The following is a 22,634-nucleotide window of genomic DNA, read 5'->3' as shown; positions in this document are numbered from 1 at the left end:
ATGATTCAAGCCAAAACAACAATAACTATTACTATAACATACTGTTGCTTCGACTTGGACCCCTGGTGCGAGGACACGAGGCTTGACTCCATTTTGATCAGAAGGCTGATTTATTATGTTATATATTATACTAAAATGCTACATTACAGCTATACTAAAAGAACAGAGAGAAAGAGATCAGAAGGCTACAAAGACAAGAATAGAACAGGAATGAATAACAAAAATCCTGTGACTGCTCACAGCCTTGGCACAGGTGGCTGTGATTGGTCACTGATTGAAAACAATCCACATGGACAAATGGAAGATTCACCTGTGGCACTCCACAGCAGCAGATAGTTATTGTTTACATTTCTTTCCTGAGGCACTCAGCTCCTCAGGACAGGAAAAATCCTAGCAGAGGCTTTTTCACTAAAAATCCTAGCAACAAACATACTATAACACCAAGAAATATAAACAAATTATATAACAAGAAATACCTAGGGAAAGTTTTAAGTCAATAACTAATGTACTTGAGATAAAAAATATCTAAAAAAACTAACATGCAATCCAACACACCTTAGTAAAACAATTTGTAATTGAAATTTACTAAACACAAAACCAAGCACCACTAGAATTTCTCCCACATTTTAACCAAAAAATTAAACTTTAATAACACCCTTAAGTACTCTAAACCTATTCAAAATTATTTTAAAAAATTTACTTGTCGGTGAGTGGTTTTATTTGGATATTGATTTTTAGATTGTTTGGGTTAGATGATTTCAAAAGTGGCATTTTATAGCAAATTAATCAGCTGAGAAGTCGGCACTCTGCAAACAGAACTGACTGAAAATGAATGGGACAGAAATCAGTAACTCTGAAAGTTTTATTTGCTGTCAAATACATCCCACCCAGCCAGCCCCACACAATCCCCATCCCACCGCTCCCAATTGGGATCCCACTGTTCCCAATCCCCTCCCAACCACATCTCACCCTGGTGGCTGTGGAATGGAGTGAGTTTAGCATGGGATTGAGTTTTTTTGAGGAGGGAACAAGCAAGTTGAGGAGGGATTGAGCCTTTATGGGTTAAAAGTAAATTGTTTTGATTGGGATTTGAGTGGTTTTGAGGCGACAGATCCATCCCACTTGGCTTTTGGACCGCAGAGAGGTTGAGAATAGAAAAACATTAAGGCCAAACTAAAAAGAGGAGCAGCCAGGTGTGTTCCCAGCATGGATCACAGGAAATGTGGGTCACCAGGGCTGTGCCCAGCGTGGGTCCTGCAGTGGGGGATGGAGCTGGAGCAGCGCACGAAGCTCTTCCTGCACTCGGGGCACTCGCAGGGCTTCCCTCACCAGTGCCTCCGTTGGTGTCTGGTCAAGTGAGAGCTGCTGGAGAAGCTCTTCCCACACTAGGGATGCTCGTAGGGCCTCTCCCCAGTGTGGATGCGCCGGTGCCTGACAAGGTGGGAGTTGTGCCTGAATCCCTTCCCGCAGTCGGGGCAGAGAAAGGGCCTCTCCTCTGTGTGACTCTGATAGTGCCGGAAAAGATGGAAGCGGATCCGAAATCCCTTCCCACACTTGGAACACTCATAGGGCCTCTCCCCAGAGTGGATCTTTTGGTGGACAATCAGGCTGGAATGCTGGCTGAAGCTTTTCCCACACTCCCCACACTCATAGGGCCGTTCCCCAGTGTGGGTCCTCCGGTGCCTGATCAGGTGGGAGCTCTGCCTGAAGCTCTTCCCACATTCCTCACACTCGTGGGGCCTCTCCCCAGTGTGGATGAGCCGGTGCCTGAGGAGGGTGGAGTTGCGCCTGAAGCCCTGCCCGCAGTCGGGGCAGCGGAAGGGCCTCTCCTCTGTGTGCGTGCGCTGGTGCACGAGGAGATCAGAGCTGGTCTGAAACCTCTTCCTGCACTGATCACACTCGTAGGGCCTCTCCTCAGTGTGGCTCCTCCGGTGCACGATCAGGTGGGAGCTCCACCTGAAGCTCTTCCCACACTCCTCGCACTTGTGGGGCTTCTCCCCATCAGGAACCTCCTCATGGACCACCAGCTCCGAGCTCTGGCTCCATCTCCGGCCGCCTTCCCGGCCCAGGCTGGCTCTTTCCCCCTCAGATCCCCGCCATCTGCGTTTGCAGCCCCTCCTCGTGCAGCATCTCCAGGGCTTTTCCTCCCCGTTGGGTTCCTGCGCCGTGGAGCCGCTCAAAACGGCCTCTGCCACGAGGTTCTGCCGCAGGGATTTGTCCTCCCTGCTCTCCATCCTCAGCTCCTGCTCTGCGGGAGGAAGGACAAGGACAGGATGGCATTTGCCTCCGGGCCACAGGCAAGGGCAAGAAGATGCCCCCAGGCTGTCCTGCAGCCGGGGCAGTGCTGGGCTAGGAGATGGAGCAGGAGAGAGGGGGAAAGGGGCACTGACTTCCTTGTCCCCTGCCTCAGTGTCCAGGGACATATTCCTCTCTCTCACTGCCTCACAAGAAGTTACAATGGGAAATCGTGGTTTGGGGAAAACAAGGGATGAGCACATTGACTTTGAAAGTCTTTCCTCCCAAGTCCCTCTCTACAAGTTACTGGGCATCTGGGCTCCAGAAAAACCTCCCAAACACCAAGATTCAGCCTTGAAAAAGCCTCCCAGGAATTCCCCGGCCCTGCTCCCTCCTCTCTGCTCTTTGGGAGTTCCCCCTGTCCCAGCTGCTGGGGTCACGCTTGCATTGGGGGTCCCCCTTCTCCTCGGTGCCCGCCCTCCCCAGCCTGCTGGCAGTCCCAGCAATCCCAAAAGCTGCCCCCTCTTCACTCTGCCCATTCAGGGGTGCCGGGGCTTTTTGGGCTCCCTTTTGGGCTCCCTTCTCCCCTCATTCTCTGCTCTGGGCTGCAGGGGCTCCAAGGAGTCCCCCCTGCCCCTCTCCAGCCTCTGGAGGCTCCCGCCAATGGCGGCGCTCCCCCCTCTCTGGGCTCCCCACTTTGAGCTCCTGGGGGACACAGGGCTCTGCTCCTCCAGGCTGCCTCTGCCGCCAGCCGCCACCCCCCGATGTCCCCCCAAGGGGCTTTTTCTGCCCTGCCTTGGAGTTCTTCATTCTCCAAACATCCCCCCAAAAAATCCCAACCCAGGCACTCCCCAGAATATTTGGGCTGAGCTCCACCTCCCTGGGCACCTCCAGACTTCCTATGTGCCTGACCCTGGGACAACCTGGAACACCTTGGACCCCCATTCCAGCCTTTCCCTGCCCCCAGCCCCACCCTTCTGCAAAACCAGACACGCCCTGAACTCCCCCTTCCTGAACATCCTGGGTGTCCCTATGCCATGTCCCACCTTTTTTGGGAAACCCTGGACTCCCCTTTCCTGGGCTCCAGGCCCCCTGGAACTCCCTTCTGCCTCTCCATGTCCCTGCCCCCCATTTCCGTGACCCTGAGCCCCTCCTGCAACCCATTCCTGAGACCCGAGACCCCCTTTTACCTCATTGCCCAGAACTGAGACCCCCCTGCACCCCCTTATCTGGCACCAACTCAACTTTCCCCGGCCCCCGCCTCTCCCATCACCCAGCCCCACCCTTCTCCCTGACCTGGGATCCCTGGGCCCCCATTCCTGCATTTTCCAGCCCCCAGACCCTCCTTTTTTCACTCCCAGGACATCCTGGTACCCCGTTTCCTGGGCACACCCCATCCCAGCTCTCCCAGTCTCTGCACCCCCTTTCCTTGACTCTGACCCCTGAACCTCCTTCCCAGCTCGGCCAGCCCTTCAAGTCCCCCTTTCCTTGGCCTCTTGACCCCCCTGGATCCCCAGTCTCTCACGTTCAGCCCCCCAGCTCCCCCGATCTCGCTGTCCCCCCAGTTCTGCACTCCCTGCAGTACCTGGCAGTGGCGCTGTCGCAGCCCGGCCCTGTCGCCGCGTCCTCTCAGTGCCCGTTCGGGCCCTGCCCGCCCAGCCCGACACGGTCGACTGCGGGGGACACTCCCCTGTGCCCGGGCTACAGGAGAGCGGCCGGGGCTGCCAGCCCTAAACCACAGGAGCAGCTGGCAGACGCTACTGCAGGAAGAAAGGGCCCACTCTGGGCAGGGTAAAGCCAAGGTTTATTTCAGGGCTCAGGGCAGCTCTGACCCTCAGGGCAACCTGCTGCACACAGCACACACTCAGCCCCTGCACCAGCTTGGAAAGGGGGGCGCAAACAAGGCAAAGATACATCCAACAACCAATGGGGGAAACGGGGGGTGTGCAAACTGGGCAGATGGACATGAAGGATCACAAATGAGGAAGCACCTTAAGGGAGGGCCCTGACCTCTGCCCAATCACTCCACGCCCCTGTGGGAAGATTCTGGAAAGAGGGGAAGGGAGGCCGAGGGATTGACAGGGGCCCAGGGAGGAGACTGGGGAATGGCTCTGCAGCCACAGGGAGGATTGACATGGGGGAGGAGGGAAGGCACTTGGGGCAAAGCATTTTCAGGAAAGAAGCGGGGCTACATCAGGGAACCATTGCAAACTGAGAACAAGGAGAATAAAACACAATACAACACGGCCCGGGGTCCCCCAGTCCTTGATTGTGGGGGACGTGGACGGGACCCCTGCGAGCGCTGGGGCAGCGAGCGGGGCCGGATGGAGCCGCAGAGAGCGGGGATGGTGGGGGGAGCTGAGCTGGGATATTGGCATAGCCAGGGCTGGGATATTAGGATAGCCAGGGTAGGGATATTGGGATAGCCAGGGCAGGGACATTGGGATAGCCAGGGCAGGGATATTGGGATAGCCAGGGCTGGGATACTGGGACAGCCAGGGCTGGGACATTGGGATAGCCAGTGCTGGGATACTGGGACAGCCAGGGCTGGGATATTGGGATAGCCAGTGCTGGGATATTAGGATAGCCAGAACTGGGATATTGGGATAGCCAGAACTGGGATATTGAGATAGCCAGGGCTGGGACATTGGGATAGGCAGGACTGGGATATTGGGATAGCCAGGGCTGGGACATTGAGATAGCCAGGGCTGGGACATTGGGATAGCCAGAACTGGGATATTGGGATAGCCAGGGCTGGGATATTGGGATAGCCAGAGCTGGGATATTGGGATAGCCAGAACTGGGATATTGGGATAGCCAGGGCTGGGACATTGGGATAGCCAGGGCTGGGACATTGAGATAGCCAGTGCTGGGATATTGGGATAGCCAGAGCTGGGATATTGGGATAGCCAGGGCTGGGACATTGGGATAGCCAGTGCTGGGATATTGGGATAGCCAGAGCTGGGATATTGGGATAGCCAGGGCTGGGACATTGGGATAGCCAGAACTGGGATATTGGGATAGCCAGGGCTGGAACATTGGGATAGCCAGAGCTGGGATGTTGGGATGGCCAGGGCTGGGATATTGGGATAGCCAGGGCTGGGATATTGGGATAGCCAGGGCAGGGATATTGGGATAGGCAGGGCTGGGATAATGGGATAGCCAGGGCTGGGATATTGGGATAGCAGGGTTGGGATATTGGGATAGGCAGGGCTGGGATATTGGGATAGCCAGCTGCGGCTCAAGGACAGGAACGGGCCCGTGGCCGACAGTGCCCTGGAGAAGGGGCCGGTACAACCAGAGCGGGGGGGACTGGGGGGAGCCGGGGGCTGGGCTGGGATCTGTGGGAATGGAGGACTCTGAGGGGCTGGGATGGGATCTCTATGGCTACGAGGGGTGGGATTTCATCTCCTTCCAGCTGGGACCCGGGAGCTTTGCAGTGTCTGACGGTGCCACCTGGATCACCTGGAGGTGCTGGGAATGCAAAGGGATCATGATGGAGCAGATGAAGCATTATCTGGGACACAGCTGTGTGGAAGAGCTCCCAAAATCCATCAGACATGGTCAGGAGGCTCTGGAGCACAAAGGTGGGTGTGGGAAGAGGAGGGGAGTTCCTGTGGGAATGTGGGATTCAGGAATGAGGGCCTTGGGAATGCAGAAATTGCCATGGAATTTCCATGGCCGGATCTCTCTCATCCCAGCCAGGTGAGAATTCCATGGATGGATCTCCCCCTAACCCATTGCCCTGGGAATTCCATGGGGAAATGATTTGAATGGATGACCAATGCAATGCCAGCAGTGCAATTGGGAAATACAAAGCTGTGTTTCGTGTCAGGTTCCTAGAGGCAACGTGTGTATTTGTGTTTGTGTGGAAACTGACCATGGGACAGTTATGAAGACAAATTCTAATAAATAACTGAGGAGGTAAAGCATGGAAGAAGGCCTTTGAACCTATCCTTTGTTCGCAATTACCCTTTGTAAGTCTTCAGTTGATTTAGGATCATTTGAATTAAAGCTTTAAGGATGTTTCTCTTTGACGGGAACTTTCTGCTTGTAGCTAAGCCTTAAAGAGTTTTGCAATAATAACCTTTTGAAGTATAATTTTAGAATATTGCTCGTAGTAAGGATCTTTGAAACCATAGCTTTAGAATATATAAAAAGGAAACGTGCTTATCTCGATACATTAAAAAAACAGTGAAAAGCAGCTTAAGAAAGGAAGATGAACATCTACTCAAGGATTGATGATTTCGACCAAGAGAAGCTGGACATCACTATTATGAGATTTGGAATTAGAAGGTGGACCCATCTGGAATCTGGACCTCACCAGCTGGGAGACTTCTTTCTTCTTTCGGAAGCCGGACCCCACCATCTGGGGATACTCCTTTCTGGGATACATCCTGAGAAAAACTAAATCATAATAGTGTATAGAATTGTGACGTAAAAATTGGGAACGGAAACTGCTGAGAAAGCTTATGAGTACCCCTATCAATGCCTGTAAGCCTCAACTATCGGTGTGCAGCTGGAGGGAAAACCTCCCCCCCTGTACCCAGCCTGTATTGCTCATACTTTACCATATGAATTAATAAATTGATTGCTGCTTGAATATTGGCCTAGTCAAGCTTCTCATTTGTAACACAATGAGCCCTAATCCCTGCTGGGATTGCATGGGACATGGATGCCAATGCTGTGCCCAGGCCGGCTCTGCTGTGCCCGTGGCAGCGCCAGGGGAGTGCCCTGTGCCTGCCCTGAGCCCAGCAGGAGCCTTTCCTTGGCTGTTGTGTGCCCTGCCCGGGGCAGGAGGGCACTGCCGGAGCGGCTTTGGTGGCCCCGGGCACCCAGCCGGGCTGCAGCTGCTGCAGGGGCTCCTGGGGAATGTTGCAGAGCAAAGCTGAAAGCAAACAACAGTTTCTGGAGGGGATTCTGCCCCTGGGCCTGTGCTGGGAGCCCAAGGGCAACAGCCCCAAGTGCTGGAGCTCAGTGTCCCTCGGCCAGGCCGTGTTCCCTGGCTCTGCCCTGTCCCCTGTCCCTCACCTGTCCCTGTCCCTGCCTCCTGTCCTTGTCCCTCAGCTCTCCTCTGTCCCTGTCCCCTCTCCCCTGGCTCTGTGAGGTCCGAAGTGGCAGCAGGACCTGGGGCAGCCCTGGGGGAGAACAACCCTGAGCCCCCCAGCTGGGCCAGTTGCCCCAGTTCCCCCAGGGGTGCCCAGGTCACTCCCAGCATGGGCCCTGTGGCTCCCAGTCACTCCCAGTATGATCCCACTATGATCCCAGCATGGTCCCAGGTGTTACCATTCACCCCTAGGATGGTTCCAGCCTCTCCCAGTATGTTTCCAGTCACCCCCTCTTGCAGGTAAACCAGGACTCCTGAACAACTGACCGGTGTGACCAAGCAGAAGCTGTTTATTGTTTACATTACACACACTTTTCTGGATTCTACAAACTGCTAAGATCACACTTCTTGCTTCCTGCCTTTGTCTCGTTCCCTCGTTCTCTGCCTCCATTTCTCAGTCTCTGTGATTGGTCACCGTGCAGGTGTTTCACAGTCCCCTGTTATCCAGTTCCTGCCATCCTGGTGTGCCGTTTCTCAGCTTCTTTGTGCTTATTTTAGCACAGTTTATATCTCAGTCACCTTGATGAATTCCACAGAGCCCTGAGACAATTCTGATAAGAACAGTTGCAGAGGGTATGGCTGGTGCACACTGAGGCCTGAGTTGTTCAAATACATTGCTACAGTTCCCCCTTCTTGCACCAGCCAGACCCTCTTTACTGTGTTCCCTACTAAGGGGGTCACCAACTTAATTATGCATGGAATAACACAAAGCAATAAAGTAATGACTACTAATACTAACATAATTCCCTTTACAATATCTTTCAACCATCCAGTTATTGCCAACCCCTTAAAACATTCATCCAACCCTCAGTCATTCACAGTCAATCTCTTCATGTTGTCCTGTAGTTGTTTGAGTTTCCTGTGAATGGATGCAGAATGCTCAGAGAGGTTCATACAACACATTCCTTCCATCTCCTCATACCCGTGCCCATGTGCTAACAACAACAAATCTACAGCAGCTCTATTTTGCAGTGTGCCATGGCTAATACTATCTACACCAGTGAGCATTTGATTTAGAACAGCTGAAGCTGTGTTCAGTTGTTTAGCTGCCCAGCATCCAAACTTATTCAGTGTAGTCAAAGCCTGAGCAGCCACAACACCTGGAGCAAGGAATGATACTGAGATTCGTGCTGGAGCACCCCAAAGCTCTACATGATCATGACAATTAGATCCTAAGCCTGTGATTGCTCTTTTAGTTCTTCTGCTGTGTCCTGCTCTCCAGATAGTCTGATTCAGCATTTGTCACATGCTAGGGGCAAACATGCTTAGTTTTCCTAGATAACAAGTTCCACCAAAGGGATTACTTGGAATTGCAGGCCAGGCTCTGTCCCCACAGATTAAAAAGACACCAAGTGGAAGCTTTCTTACAGTCTCATTTGCACCAGCACTGCCAGGATAAGTCCAATTGTGGCAATATTTGGCCTTGTTCTGATATAATGTAGAATTGGGATTAAGGATGACACTATTATTTTTGGAATGTGGGACTAGAACATTGCTCAAATTGGTTATTTTTGCTTCCAGAAAGTAGTTAAAAAACAAGCAGTAATTTCCAGGAGCTGATCCTAACAGGTCTGGTTCTTGGGGTTCTAGTCCGGTTTCATTCAGGGATTGTGTGTGTTATCATTCCTGCTTGGAAGCCTTCGCCCTTTGGCTTAATTCCCAGCCTTTTGCATCTGTCCAATTTTGTACCACCTCTGCTGATGTTACACCAATGATTCTCCATGCTTGATCTATTTGCTTCCACGTATGGCTTTCCTCTAGCTCCTACCCACCTTGCAAAACCAGTAAAATCACTCACTGGGATACCAATTAGACCTGTGCGGAAGGGATCTCCAGGCATGGCCAAGGATAAACGAGAGGAATCCACCCCAGCAGCCTTGGCCCAAGTAAGCCACATATTCTGTCAGTGCCATCCTGGTGGGTTAATTTCCTCTGCACTACAGATGTTACCACATACTACAGCCAATAGAAAAAAATCTCCCAAAACCCCACCTCTCTAATTTAAAGCTGTTCTTCATCTTGCTCATTGGTAAAGAACCCTTCCCCTCTGAGATAAGGGACAAAATCTGAACTAACTGTGCCTCTTGCTCTTTGAGCCCTTCCTCTGTTCCTTCTTTCCTGGTTCCTTTCTTTCCAGCTTCTCTTTCTTTGTTCCCTCTGATCAGGTCTAACTCCCCAGGTCCTAGGGATAAATATTTCCTTACCACACTCAATAGCCTTGATTTTATTCTCTCTCTTTCTGCTCAAGCTTCTGGAGTTCACTATGATACCACTGAATAGCCTGCCCCAACTGCTCTTGATTTTCAAACAAGCTCAGTGCTTCTTGAGCAGCTTCAGGGGAATTTCCTGTTCTTCGTGTCACTTGGGATAACACCACCCAGGTATTGAATTCTTGGCTGTGCCAACAGCTGCACACCCCACACCTTGCAAAGCTTCCTCCCTCAAACTCACACCACCTGTGTGCTCCACACCCACTCATTCTAATCTCACCCAAGGATAACAAAAGCATTTCCAGCTCTGAGGGCAATGGATGTTTTCAGGTGTTGCTGGTTGTAGGTTCATTAGCGGTATTAGGGATCAGAGTGTCCAGAGATGAACCCACTTTGCTGGTATCCATCAGGGTTCTTTGTCTGTAATGCCACAAACATAACCCCTTCCCCACATCAGTAAATCTGCAGGTCCTTCCCATAACCCTGTCCTAGGATTTTTAAAATAAACTTCTGGCTGATGCTGTACCAATTCAGAATCTTGCTGCAAACCTGAGTAATGTGTTAATGCTGGTGGTTCACTGTGATTGCCTACTAACCATAGAGGATTCATAGCATGGACGGCTTTCAGCACTCTGTCCTGTGGGCTCAGCCCATCCTGCCCCATTTTTTGTTTATCAAGCAGTCCTTTCAGGACCTGATGTGTCCTTTTGATGACAGCTGACGTGCGGAGTTCCCTGGAATGCCTGTGCTGTGCTTCACTCCCCAAGGAGCTGAGAAATCCTGGGTTTGCCAGGCTGTGTATCCTGCCCCGTTGTGTGTTCTGATTTCCTGAGGCAAGCCCATAACAGCAAAGCAGCCTGGCCAGTGTGGAATGCCAAAGCCAGAGCCTTCACTTGTCACAGGAGTGGCCCGAGCCATGGCAGAAAAGGTGTCTGTGGTCACATGAATGCGTTTAAAGCAACCCAAAGAGGCGCAGATGGTCACATCAGTTTGCCACAGCTGCAGGGGCCCTGAACCACTGGGGTTGGCTCCAGGACCCAATCCAGCAATCATAGCCTGGCCCTGTGGACAGCTTGTGACAATTCCCTCAGCATCCTGCAGCCATATTCCAAATTGTTTGGGTAAAACTTTCACACTTTGATGAAAAGCTCGTCAGCCCTTCTGGCTTGGCCAAATTTATTGATGCTGTGAGAAGCAGAGGCCCAGAGTGGTGCCACCAATTGGCCAGCCTTCTCCTTACCTAAGGCCAGGCCTCCCTCCAATCCAGAGTAATTCCAAATATGGGTAATGAAATAATCCTGTTTGTGAGAATTGAGACACTGGCACAGTTGCAAAAAGAGTTGCCACAACCCCTGGTCCTGGATTTCTCTGGAATTCTTCCAGCAGTGGTCGCTTCATGCGCTGGACAACACCACTACATAAAGAGAATCAGAAACAATGTTAAGGGGATCATTTGGCCACTTTTCAAACACTCTGATGAGAGCACGTAGCTCAAGAATCTGTAAGGAATCTCCTGGTGCCTCCACGATTTCACTGAGTCATTTGCCTTTGTTCTGCCAAGTGAGGCCTGCTCTGGAAGTTTTTCCATTGGCATCAGGCAAGACACCTATTTCTTCATGCACAACAGCCCATCTTTATTCTTCACAGCTCATATTTCTATGGTTTTCTAAAGGCTTTCTGTTTAATTTTAATTGCTTAGTAGCTTACTGCCACTCAGTTCATTGGTTAGTAGTTGCTCATGCAGGTGTCAGTCAAAACCTTTCCTCTCTAACGATGTTTCCATTCTTGTCTCCTGCATAGAAGATATGGGTAGAAGTCTTTCTTCTCCCAGGTGCAAATTCCTTTCTCACAGGAACTTGTCAGGCTAGCTGTTAGCTGTACTTAGCCAAAGTAGCAGGCCTGAGCCATCATTTTACAAGGATAACAAGGCTCTTCTTTTATAGGGCTTTACCTGTATGCAACATGGACATATGATTCTTTCAATCTTAAAGAATCATCTTAAATTTCTGTCATGTGAACTTTGACCTTTGTAATATTTGTGTATGATAGATTTGAGTTCAACTCTGTTTTGAATCATGCCTTCATGGAATCATAGACTCATGGAATCATGAAGGCTGGGAAAGCTCTGTGAGACCATGGAGTCCCAGCAGTGCTTGATGCCCACCTTGTCCCCAGCCCAGAGCCCTGAGTGCCACCTGCAGGCCTTCCTGGGACAGCTGCAGGGATGAGCACTGCAAAGCTCCCTGGGCAGCCCCTGCCAAGGCCTGAGCAGCCTTTCCCTGGGGAAATTCCTCCTGGTGTCCACGCTGAGCCTGCCCTGGCCAGGCCTGAGGCCGTTCCCTCTGCTGCTGTGCCTGTTCCTGGGAGCACAGCCCGAACCCCGGCTGTCCCTCCTGTCAGGGAGTTGTGCAGAGGCAGAAGGGCCCCCTGAGCCTCCTTTTCTCCAGGCTGAGCCCCTCTGCAGCTGCCTCAGCCCCTCCTGGGGCTGCAGCCAGGATGGAATCCTGGTGCTGTACAAAAAGCAGTGTACAGACCTGCCACAGGTGCCTTTGTCAGCACATTTTAAACTTTCCTGGCTACAGAAAGGCTCTGCAGCAAGCACACGAGTCCAGTCAGCAGGGACAGTGCCAATGTCCTTTGGCAATGCAAGAGGCCCAGCCCGGCCCGGCCCGCGCTCGGTGCCGCGGTTGCCTGGTAACCGCGCCCGGGCCCTCAGCGTCTGTGCCGGCGCTGCGGCCTCAGCGCCAGAGCTCGGCCCTGGCTGCTCGTTCGCAGCCTCGGCGCCTTCAGGCGGCTGCACTCGGCCATTGCCACGGTAGTTGTTGGCACGGCATTGGTTTCTGTCAGCCAGCGCTGTCAATTGGCGGAGAATTGGTCTCTGTGAGCGACTCCAGAACTGACAAAGCATTGGTCTTTGCGAGGGACTCTTGAATTTCTTTTGAAGGTAAAGATTGACTCAAGTTCTACTGTCTGTTTTTGTCTCATCTGTGCTCTGAAAGAGAATGCCAGAGGGAAATAGAGGATGGGATAATGCCAGTCTTCAGTTTGGTGGCATGTGTAATAAGTAGTAATACATTTGTTCATTAATTAAATCAATAGCTAAATAACTATACAATATAAAACAATAGTTAAATAGCTAAGAAAACTTCTTGTGCAGATACATATGGTTGCTGGTTTACTATAGTGCCTTGGGAATTCCATTGTAAAGGTATGCCCTGTGAAAGGAAAGTAATGAGAAGCAGCTGTAACAACAATCCTTAAACTCGCTAGAATTGCTTAGCTTGCAGAAAGTGTATAGTACTAGTAAGAATTGCTTAGCTTGCAGAAAAGTGTATAGTGTTCTGTATAGATATGCCTTATAAGGCTTAAGTTCACTCAGTGTTCACAAAGAGGAAGACTAAGGGGGACTAAGCCTTCATCCCACGACCACCAGAAGGCAGAAAAAGACCCCCTAGCAACTGAATGAGCAAGCGCAGAAGACAGATCACGTCATCCCTAAACCCGGAGAAGAAGGCAATAAAAGGTGGACTCAGGGGATAGGAATTTTGTGAGCCAAAGTGGAGCGGAGACTCCGGGCCGCCCAGCGCTGTCCTTGCTTATTCTTGCTTGCAAAAATAATAAAGATAATTATTTGATCCTTAAATTCAGTGGACTTGTTTATCCCACTGCCCAGACCCTAAACTGCCCCAAATGTGCCCCAGAAATGTCTCCAGGGACCCCAAAGTGGCCCCTTTTACCCTGTGCGTGAAAATAATAAAAAAATATGTCAAAAGATCTAAAAATAGCACTAATTAGCATTAAGAAGGAGAAATAAATGGACAGTAGTGGTCAATGATTTAATGAAAGGAATTGTTTTATTTAAAGCCAATGGCAAATAATTTTTTGATTGCTAAAAATGTATTCAATTTTTCACATAAATATCAAAGGTAATAGAAATAAACAGTAATACTAATATAAATTAAAAAATATAATTATAATTTTATAAATTAATCAATTTTATTTATTTTAAAAATGCATACTTTTTTATGTTTTGGGATGTCAGTCCCAGGTGGGCCATGTCAGACATGGTGAGGCTGGGGTGAGGAGCAGGTTGTCCAAAATGGGTCAGCCTGCAAGGGGCTTGTTCCTCTCCATGCCCAGATCTCCTAGGGAGACATTCAGCATCAAGATCACCTGGGGAATCATTCTTTCACCTCTTTTCTGAACTGAAAAATAAAAACCCACACACGTTATTAAAACCAAACATCATGCTGTGGGTGCACTTTGAAATCTCCCTCCTTAACAGAACTCCAAACTGACTCCAAGCAGCTTCACAAGCCCTGGAGACTTGGAGGAAAATTGAAGGAAGAGAAAGAGCTCCTGAGGGCTTTCTGTATTTTAATCAGCCCCACGGTAGATTTGGGGCTGGGTCCAGGAGCCTCAGGCACTGAGAGAAGGATGAAGAAGCTGCTCAAGGAGTCAGAAGCAAAACTCCAATTGCCTTGGAGCATGGTTGGGCCCCAGTGAGGGCAGGGAGTGCCAAAGGCTCCCCAGGGACTGGTGAGAGCAGATCCTTGAGGCCAGGAGTGCAGGGAGCCCAGGCTCAGGCAGGGAACTGCAATGCTGAGCAAGGCCTGGGCTGGCTGGGGGAAGCAGAAAGGCCAAGCCCTGAGCCCAGCCTGGGCCAGCAGGGCCTGTCCCTCACGGGTGGCTCGGGGCTCTCTGTGGGGCAGGGGGATGTGAGGGGCAGCAAGGACAAATGCCATCAACCTGCAGCCCCTGCCAGCCTGGCCAGGGAGGCCGAGGGAGAGCCAAAGTGCAGCCCCTGCCAGGAAAGTTCCTGCTGTGGGGCCTCCAGAGGCACTGCCCGGGCCCAGGGCACAAAGGCCTGGGTGCCTGTGGCCCTGCCAGCCCTGCCCAGCCCTTGGCCATCTGTCCTGCAGGCTGTGCCCCCTGTGCGTGCTGCTCCTGTGCCCTGGCCGGCTGCACTCGCCCCTCTCGCTGTGCCCCAGCATTTCTCAGCCAGCGTTTCTGTGCCCTCCCTGGGCTCCCTGCACCCAGCGCTGCCGGCTCCTGGCACACAGAGCCGGCCATGGCCCAGCCTCACGCTGCCACACCTCGAGCACCACAATTCCACCCTGGCAGGGACTTTGCTTTCTCCTCAGCTCCAGCCTGAACCTTCCAAGCTGCACTTTGGGGAGGTTTCCTGCAATTCCCACTCCCAAGGAAAGCTCTGTCTCCTGCTGTTCATGAACAGAGAAGGTCTGGTGGGAGAAGTGCTGGTCAGAGGCTGTTTAGGGCACAGTCACAATGAAATTATTGACTTTTTAAATATTCTGTAAAAGAAGGAGGGGCATCAATAAATCTTCTACACTGGACTTTTAAGGGCAGACTTGGGCCTGTTGAGGATGCAGATTTGGGGAGTACCAAATCAGGTATTGATTTTTTAAAGACAAACAGCCCTTAAAAACACAGGGTTCCAGGAAGGATGGAAACACTTCAAAAAAGAAATCTTGATGGAGCAAGAGTAGGCTGTCCCTTTGTGCAGAAAGACGACCCAGAGGGGGAAATGACTGGCTGGGCTGGGCATGGAGCTTTTCAAGGAAAAGGGGGATTAAAAAGGGATTAAAAAGGATATTTTTAGGGGTTAAAAAGAGGGTGCACCACCTCTGGACGTAGAGGCAAGTAAATCAAGAAATGTTTAAGGATGTTGTTAGGTCATGCAGAAAGGAAATGAGAGGGGTGAAAGCTCAGTCAGAACTTAACTTGGATATTTCTGTGAAGGATAATAAAAATGTTTTTATAAGTACATTAATGGTAAAAAGAGGGGTAAGGACAACCAGCATTTTTTTATTGTGGGGTATATAGTTACCAAAGATGAGTAAAAAGCTGAGGTACTTCACCCCTTCTTTGCCTCAGTTTTCAACAATAAGACAGGCCATCCTCAGGACAAGTGTTCTCCTGAGCTGGTAGATGGGCACAGGGAGCAGAACAGCCCCCTGGAATCCAGGAGGAAGCAGCTGGGGACCTGCTGAGCCACTCAGGTGCTCACAGGTGTCTCTGGGAGCTGATGGGATCCATCCCAGTGGGATAAGGGAACTGGTGGATGAGCTCCCCAAGCTGCTCTCCATCATTTACCATCAGTCCTGGATCAGCAGGGAGGTCCCAGAGGAGTGGAGGTGCCAATGTGAGCCCATCCCCAAGAGGGGCTGGAAGGAGGATCTGGGGAACTCCAGACCTGTCAGCCTGACCTGGGTGCCGGCAAGGTTATGGAACAGATCACCTTGAGAGCCATCACAGGGCACCCACAGGATGGCCGAGGGATCAGAGCCACCCAGCGTGGATTTCAGTATCTGCACTGATGATCTGCATGAGGGGACTGAGTCCAGCATCAGCAAATTTGCAGATGACACCAAGCTGGGTGTGAGTGTGGATGTGCTGGAGGGTAGGAGGGCTCTGCACAGGGCCCTGGACAGGCTGGATCCAGGGCCCAAATCCAACAAGGTGAGGTTGAACAAGTCCCAGTGCTGGGTCCTGCACTTTGGCCACAACAACCCCTGCAGCACTACAGGCTGGGGACAGAGTGGCTGGAGAGCAGCCAGACAGAAAGGGACCTGCAGGGACTGATGGACAGCAGGCTGGACATGAGGCAGCAGTGTGGCCAGGTGGCCAAGAAGGCCAATGGCTCCTGGCCTGGATCAGGAATGGTGTGGCCAGCAGGAGCAGGGCAGTGATTCTTCTCCAGTGCTCAGCACTGGTGAGGCCACACCTCGAGTGCTGTGTCCAGTTCTGGGTCCCCAATTTAGGAAGGACATGGAGGGGCTGGAGCGTGTCCAGAGAAGGCCAAAAAGGCTGATGAGGGGTCTGGAAGAGAAGTTTGGTTGAAAGCACATGAGGGAGCGGTGGTTAACTGGACGATGCTCTGGGTAGACAAGGAAGTGTTAGGGTGCAGGTTGGACTTGATGATCTCAAATGTTTGTCACAATAAACCGGAGTGGTTTCCCTGGTGTCCCCCAGCCCTTGCTGGCCCCAGGGGCTGATGGCATTTGTGCTCCCTCAGGTTCATGTCCCCACAAGCAACAGCATGGGGGTGCTCCTGCCTGCTCTGTGCAATGCAAACAGGGGCTCCTGAGCCAGTGCTGCCGTGGCTGTGCCTGCAAGGATGCGGCACCTGTGTGAGCTGGGGGAGAGGCCAGGGCTGCAGAGGGGGGATGTTGTTGGCAGCTCCATGAGGATGCTCTGGGACGCTGCCCTGGGCTGTGCAGCGCACTGGGGATGGATCAGCCCCTGCTCTGCTGCTCCTTCCCGTCTCCCCCAGGGCCCTTGCAGAGCCCCAGCCATGCTGTTTGCCCCCAGCCTGCCCACGGCCAGCCTGGGACTGCTCACCCTGGGGCTTTTCCGTGCTGAGCATTGGCCTGGCCGTGTTCTTGAGAGAGCCTGGGCAAGGAGCCTGCAGCCCCCAGGGCCTGGCCTGAGGCGTCAGCGCTGCCCCAGCAGTGCCCATGGCCTGTCCCTGCTGCAGCCCCGGCACTGCCACCCCCAGGACTGTGCCCGGCCCCGAGAGCACTCAGGCCCTGTAGCAACACCAGGGCCACCAGGGCAGCGGGGCAGGGCCACGGCAGCAGCACTGGCAACACCAAGTGCTGCTGCTGCTGCTGCTGGACACAGCTGCTGGGCCAGCACTGATCTGCCCCCAGCTCTGCACACAGACATTGCTGCTGCAGCTCCAGAGAAGGCAACAAAAGGGCATCTCTGGAGAAAACTCTGCTGGGAGATTCTTAATTTGTCTAAAGCCACTGAGTGCACAGCTCCTCATTGTCACAGTTTGCGGCCACGGTGAATGTGGAGAGAAACAAAGTCAGAATTAGCAGAAACAATGATCTAGCTTTAGGCAGAATATTAAAAAAAAAAAAAAAAAAAAAAAGACAGGGAAATCAAAGAACCAAACCATAAGAGCTATAAAAGATGACTTTTATTACAAGTGATTTGTCGAAATTGGCAATCAGTTTAATGCTTCCTAAGATGTCCAGTCATCAGTCTCCTCACTGCAGCCTTGAGCTCCTGGTTCCTCAGGCTGTAGATGAGGGGATTCAGGGCTGGAGGCACCAGCAAATACAGAACTGACACCAACAGATCCAGGCATGGGGAGGAGATGGAGGAGGGTTTCAGGCAGGCAAATACTGCAGTACTGAGAAATTCATTTCTTCTGCATTTTTCCTTTACAGATTCTTTCAGTCATCTCCTGAGAGGTGCAGATTGTTCTGGGGCTTTTCATGAACTGATTGTACTCTTGATTTAGATGGAGACTGTAGAATTTATTTCAGATGTAGCAGAATCTGAACTGAGCACAGAAACAAACTCCCTCTGTCAGCCCATTTTCATCTTCTAGATCACTTTCAAGATGTCCTTGGGGGTGTTGGAATGATGATCACACAGCTCTCCACTTCTGGCTGCAGGCTCTCCAGATTGTTTCTCTGCATTCAGTCAGGCTTGCATTCCCCAGGAGTTCTTGGTAGCCTGTCATGTTTTCTTGGGGTAGAACAGTAACAATGAAAACCTTACCAATGGCACAACTGCCCAGCCCACAAGGAAAAGACAAGAACAAGCTGTCAAGTTCTTCAAATATTTGTCCTGCTTTGCTGCAAGAGTTGTGCTGCACACACAGTGTGGAAAACTGCAGTTGGTGGCAACCTTGTGACAGAAGCTGCACCTCGTTCTCTAGGAAAGGTTCTTGGAAAAAGCAAACAGGACTGAGGAGAAGATTCTGGAAAAACAAAAAGAGCTTTTAAGAAATTAAATGAAAATTGAAACAATTCAAGACGTTTTTCTCGATTTATTTTTATGCTCCCCTTTTCCATCTTGCACTAGTTGTCCATCCCATTAATTCCGAACAGATCTCACCTCTAAGAGCCATGAGTTGGCAAGTTTTAGACATTTTAAAATACCATGACCTACACACAGTTTGGCTTTCCCTGTTTTTCTTGGAAAGCAATGCTGGAGACGTAAGTGCAGTGTTTGTGTCAGGTACAAATTCTGCATTCAGGGAACGCGCTCTGAGAGTGTTTGACCCTCAGCAGGGACAATGCACAGCAGGGACCGAGGGGATTCCTGAGCCACTGTGCAGGAATCCAGACTCTGGCTGAACTCGGCAAAGTTCCCGTGTTTGGACAGGCTCAGGGGCTGCCCTCGGGGAACGTGGGGCTCGGGGCGGGGCGAGCGGGCAACGGACAAACGGACACGGGGACAAACGGCCCCGGAGCTTCAGTTGCAGCAGCAGCAGCGGCAGCAGCAGCAGCAGCAGCGGCAGCAGCAGCAGCAGCGGCAGCAGCAGCGAGAGAAGAAACTTTAGATTCCGTTCTCCTCTCCCTCTCCCTCTCCCGCTGTCCCGTACCTCTCCCGCTCTCCCTTTCCCGGTCTCCCCTCCTCTCCCCGCCTCCCTCTCCCCGTGCCGGGCTGGGCCATGCCCCCGGCCCGCCCCCGGCCCCGGGCGGGGCTGCCCCGTGCCCGCCCCCGGCCGTCCCACCGAGGTCTGGTCGCAGCCCGGCTCTGGCCGTGCTGGCGGTGGCGCTGCTGGGCGGGGATCAGTGCCTGGGGCTGGGGTGGTATTGCTGGCTTTTGGCTCCGCCTGGCACGAGCCCGGCCCCGGCCCCGACCCCGGCCCCGGCCCCGGCCCCGGCCCCGACCCCGACCCCGGCCCCGGCCCCGGCTCCTCCCGGGGCCCGCGGAGGACACACGCGGCCCCGCCGCTCCCGCCGCCTCCGCTGCGGCTTGCCCGGCCCGAGCTCCGCCGCTCGGCAGCGCGGCCCCCGGCCCCGCAGCTCCCGGGTCGCGTTCCAAAGAGAGAACGCCGGGGGATGGCCGGGCCGGGCCGGGTGAGGGGCGCTCGGGGGCCGTTGCTGGCCCCGGGCCGAGCGCTGACAGCCGCGTCCCGCCCGCAGGGAAGGCGCAGGAGTCCCTGCAGGAGCGGTACCGGCTGGGTTCCCTGCTGGGGTGCGGCGGATTCGGCAGCGTCTTCGCAGCAACGCGGCTCTCGGACGGCGCCCCGGTGAGCGGCGGGACCGGCGGCGGGTGGAGGAGGAGGGGGCGCAGGAGGAGGAGGAGGAGGAGGATGGGGCTGGGCAGGGCGGGCGTTGAGCTGAGCCCGCTGCTCCCCTTGGCTTGCAGGTAGCCATCAAAAGGGTGCCTCGGAACCGCATCTGGCATTGGAGCGAGCTGGTGAGTGAGCCAGGACAGCGGGAGAAGCCGGGCCGTGCCGGGCGGGGATGAGCCGAGCCCCGGCATGGTGGAAGCCGCCAGGACATCCCGAGGGAGAGCGGGCGTGGGGCCAGCGCAGGGTGCAGAGCATCCCGGGCTGGCTGAGGGGTTGCCCAGCCCTGGCCCAGCATCGGCCCCACTGACAGCATCGTGCTCCTCCTGCAGCCCGACGGCACCAGCGCTCCCCTGGAGGTTGTGCTGCAGGACAAGGTGTCCACAGGCTTTCCCGGTGTCGTCCAGCTGCTGGAGTGGCTTGAGCTGCCCAGCGACATTGTGATGGTGCTGGAGCGGCCAGAGCAGTCTCAGGACCTCCTGCATTTCATTCGGGCACGGGGGTTCCTGCGCGAGGAGGTGGCGCGGCAGCTGTTCCGCCAGGTGCTGGAGGCCGTGCGGCACTGCACCAGCTGCGGGGTCCTGCACCGCGATATCAAACCAGAGAACATCCTGGTTGACCTGGCCACCGGGCAGGCCAAACTGATTGACTTTGGCTGTGGCACCTACCTGCAAGACACAGCCTACACTCACTTTGCAGGTGAGCCTACACAGGACTGTGCTCCTGCTCCTGGCATCTCACAGCCCAAGATCTCACAGCCCAAGCTGGGTGTGGCAGCGGGGATTCTCCCTTTTGCTGCCACTCAGGGGACTGAATCTGCAGCTGAGTTGCTTTAGAGCAGGGCTGGGTGGGGAGCCATCTTCCATCCCTGCTGGCAGCCTTTGCCCACCACTGTGCCCAGGACTGGGGCTGGGCTGGGGCAGCCAGCCTGACAAAAACAGTTGTGGGTCAGGGTAGCAGAGAGGGAGGTCAGAACCTGTGCCCCAGCTGGTTTGGTGTGCAGGCAAGAGGAAGGGCTTGGACTGCTCCACTTGCCCTGTTTATCTTGCCTTTATAATATGTTTGGGTCAATGCAGACAGGGAGAATGAGGGCATGGTTTTTCCCCAGCACGCAGTGGGTATTTCCTTTGCATGTCATGGTCAGGCCTAGCCAGGGCTTCCACTGTCCCCTTCCCATACCAGTGGCTTCTTTTGCAATCCCAAGTTTGTACACCAGTCCCAGATGCTGGTGAGAGGACAGTGGTCACCCTCTGTGCCACTGCTGCAGCCCCCACACGCCCAGGGATGCTGGGGCCAGGCTCTGGGAGCAGCAGCATCCCCCTGATGAACTCCATCTGTATTCCACAGGAACACCATCCTACAGCCCCCCGGAATGGACCCGCTTTGGCTGGTACCATGGCGAGCCAGCTACCATCTGGTCCCTGGGCATCCTGCTGCACGAGATGGTCTGTGGGAAGATGCCTTTCAGGAGGGGCTGGAACTTCAGCTGGGGCCAGCTCTCACTGCCACAACAGCTCTCTCCAGGTGAATCCTCTTCTCTGGCACAGGGGGAATACCAGTGCTGGGAGACAGCAGCAGGCTCGGGAGCATCCCGCTCTGGCAGCTGCTGAGGAGGTGGCACATGTCCTGCTCTTCCCCCAAAACCAAGAATTGATGGGGAAAGTTCAGGCCCAGCTCTGAGCGCATCCAGCATGGCCTGGGCATTGGAATAGTGGGGCAAAGCAGACAGGAGCCTTCTCCAGCTGACGGGCAGTTTCTGGTTTCTCTCCCCAGAGTGCCAAAATCTGATTGGGTGGTGTTTATCCATGCACCCCTTGGCCAGACCCTCATTAGAAGAGGTGTTCTGTCATCCTTGGATGCAGGATGTTCATCTGCCCTAGAAGAAGGGAGAGAGCCACAGGCACACTGTGCTGCAGGGCCCTGGTAAGTTACAGCTGCACACATGCCTTGGCAATGAGAAGCAAAGAAAGCCAGCCCGTGTCACTGCACCAGGGTCATGGGATGGGAACATGCAGCCCTTGTGCTGGAGCTGAGCTGCTCTGCCCAGCCCTGCTGGCTGCCATCCAAGCAGGTTTTGCTTGTCCTGGTTCCCTGACAGCTGGGGCCCTGGGCAGAGCCCTGACAGCCTGGTCTCACCCCAGGGAAGGAGAAGGAGCCCCCAGAGAAGCTGTACCAGGTGGGGCTGCTGCTGCAGGAGACAGCGAGGATGACATGAAGGATGACATGAAGGATGACAACCTCTTCCTCAACCTGGCCACCAGCAGTTGAAGGTGATGCACTTTGATTGTGGCACCTTCTTCAAAGCCAAACTCCACAGGGAATTTGCAGATGAGTCCACACCTGGGGAAATGCTCCCAGATTTGGGTATTGCCCAGCCTGGCTGGGAAGCAAAGGTCCCCCCCCTTTTGCTGAGGCAGATGCAGCTGATCCTTCAGTCGGCTGCCCAGCTGCTTTTGGCAGGGCTGGGGGCATGGGCTGGGGTGGGTACGAAATGGGAGTGGGCTCCTGGTCCTGCCAACAGCCCCCAGCACCCACCGTGCCCCAGGCTGGGGCTGGGGCTGGGGCAGCCAGACCAACACAAACAAACCCCCATGGTGGGAGCAGAGGTGGGACTCCCAAATCTGTGTAGGGGCTGCTTTGCTGTGCAGGCAAGGAAGGGCTTGGGCAGCTCCACTGCCCTTGTTTGCTTTGGGATCACGGTTATTGTGGGGGACAGTGCAGGGGGAAGGGAGAAAACCTGGGCTTTGCTCACACATGGCTGGGTTTTTCCCTGGCATGCAGGGCTTGGGCCTTCCTCAGTCCCCTCACAGAGATATGATTTTTACCTTTGTTCTTTTTTTCCCTTTTTGTCTGTAATCTATTTTCAACAATTTGTTGTTTGTTTTTCTAGAGGAAGCATTCTGGTTGGTCCAGTCTGGATCAGGAAGTTCTTGGGAGCAGCTGTGGCGTGGATGGGCCGTGCCCTTGGAGCAGGCTGAGGACATCGTTTGGGACCAGCTTTTCTTCCAGCCATGGA

General features: G+C 53.5%; 1 protein-coding gene and 2 pseudogenes across 1 annotated transcript; 2 read left to right on the top strand and 1 right to left on the bottom strand.

Annotated features, from left to right (window-relative positions):
- The window catches only part of LOC135305609 (zinc finger protein 850-like), a 398,104-nt pseudogene that overhangs the window by 213,373 nt on the left and 162,097 nt on the right, over positions 1–22,634 (top strand).
- LOC135305994 (zinc finger protein 239-like) lies at positions 1,326–6,631 on the bottom strand (annotated as a pseudogene).
- Positions 9,181–21,471, top strand: LOC135305993 (serine/threonine-protein kinase pim-1-like; the record flags this gene model as incomplete). The annotated part of the gene is made up of 7 exons (XM_064429566.1): positions 9,181–9,228; positions 12,269–12,367; positions 19,475–19,576; positions 19,696–19,746; positions 19,951–20,317; positions 20,966–21,142; positions 21,392–21,471. Coding segments are annotated over exons 1-7 (924 nt in total), but the record flags the coding sequence as incomplete, so codon positions are not given.

This window comes from Passer domesticus, chromosome 8 (genome assembly GCF_036417665.1).
Source record: "Passer domesticus isolate bPasDom1 chromosome 8, bPasDom1.hap1, whole genome shotgun sequence".
NCBI lineage: Eukaryota > Metazoa > Chordata > Aves > Passeriformes > Passeridae > Passer > Passer domesticus.
Note: the sequence above shows the minus strand (reverse complement) of the source record. Positions and strands in the feature narration are given on the sequence as shown.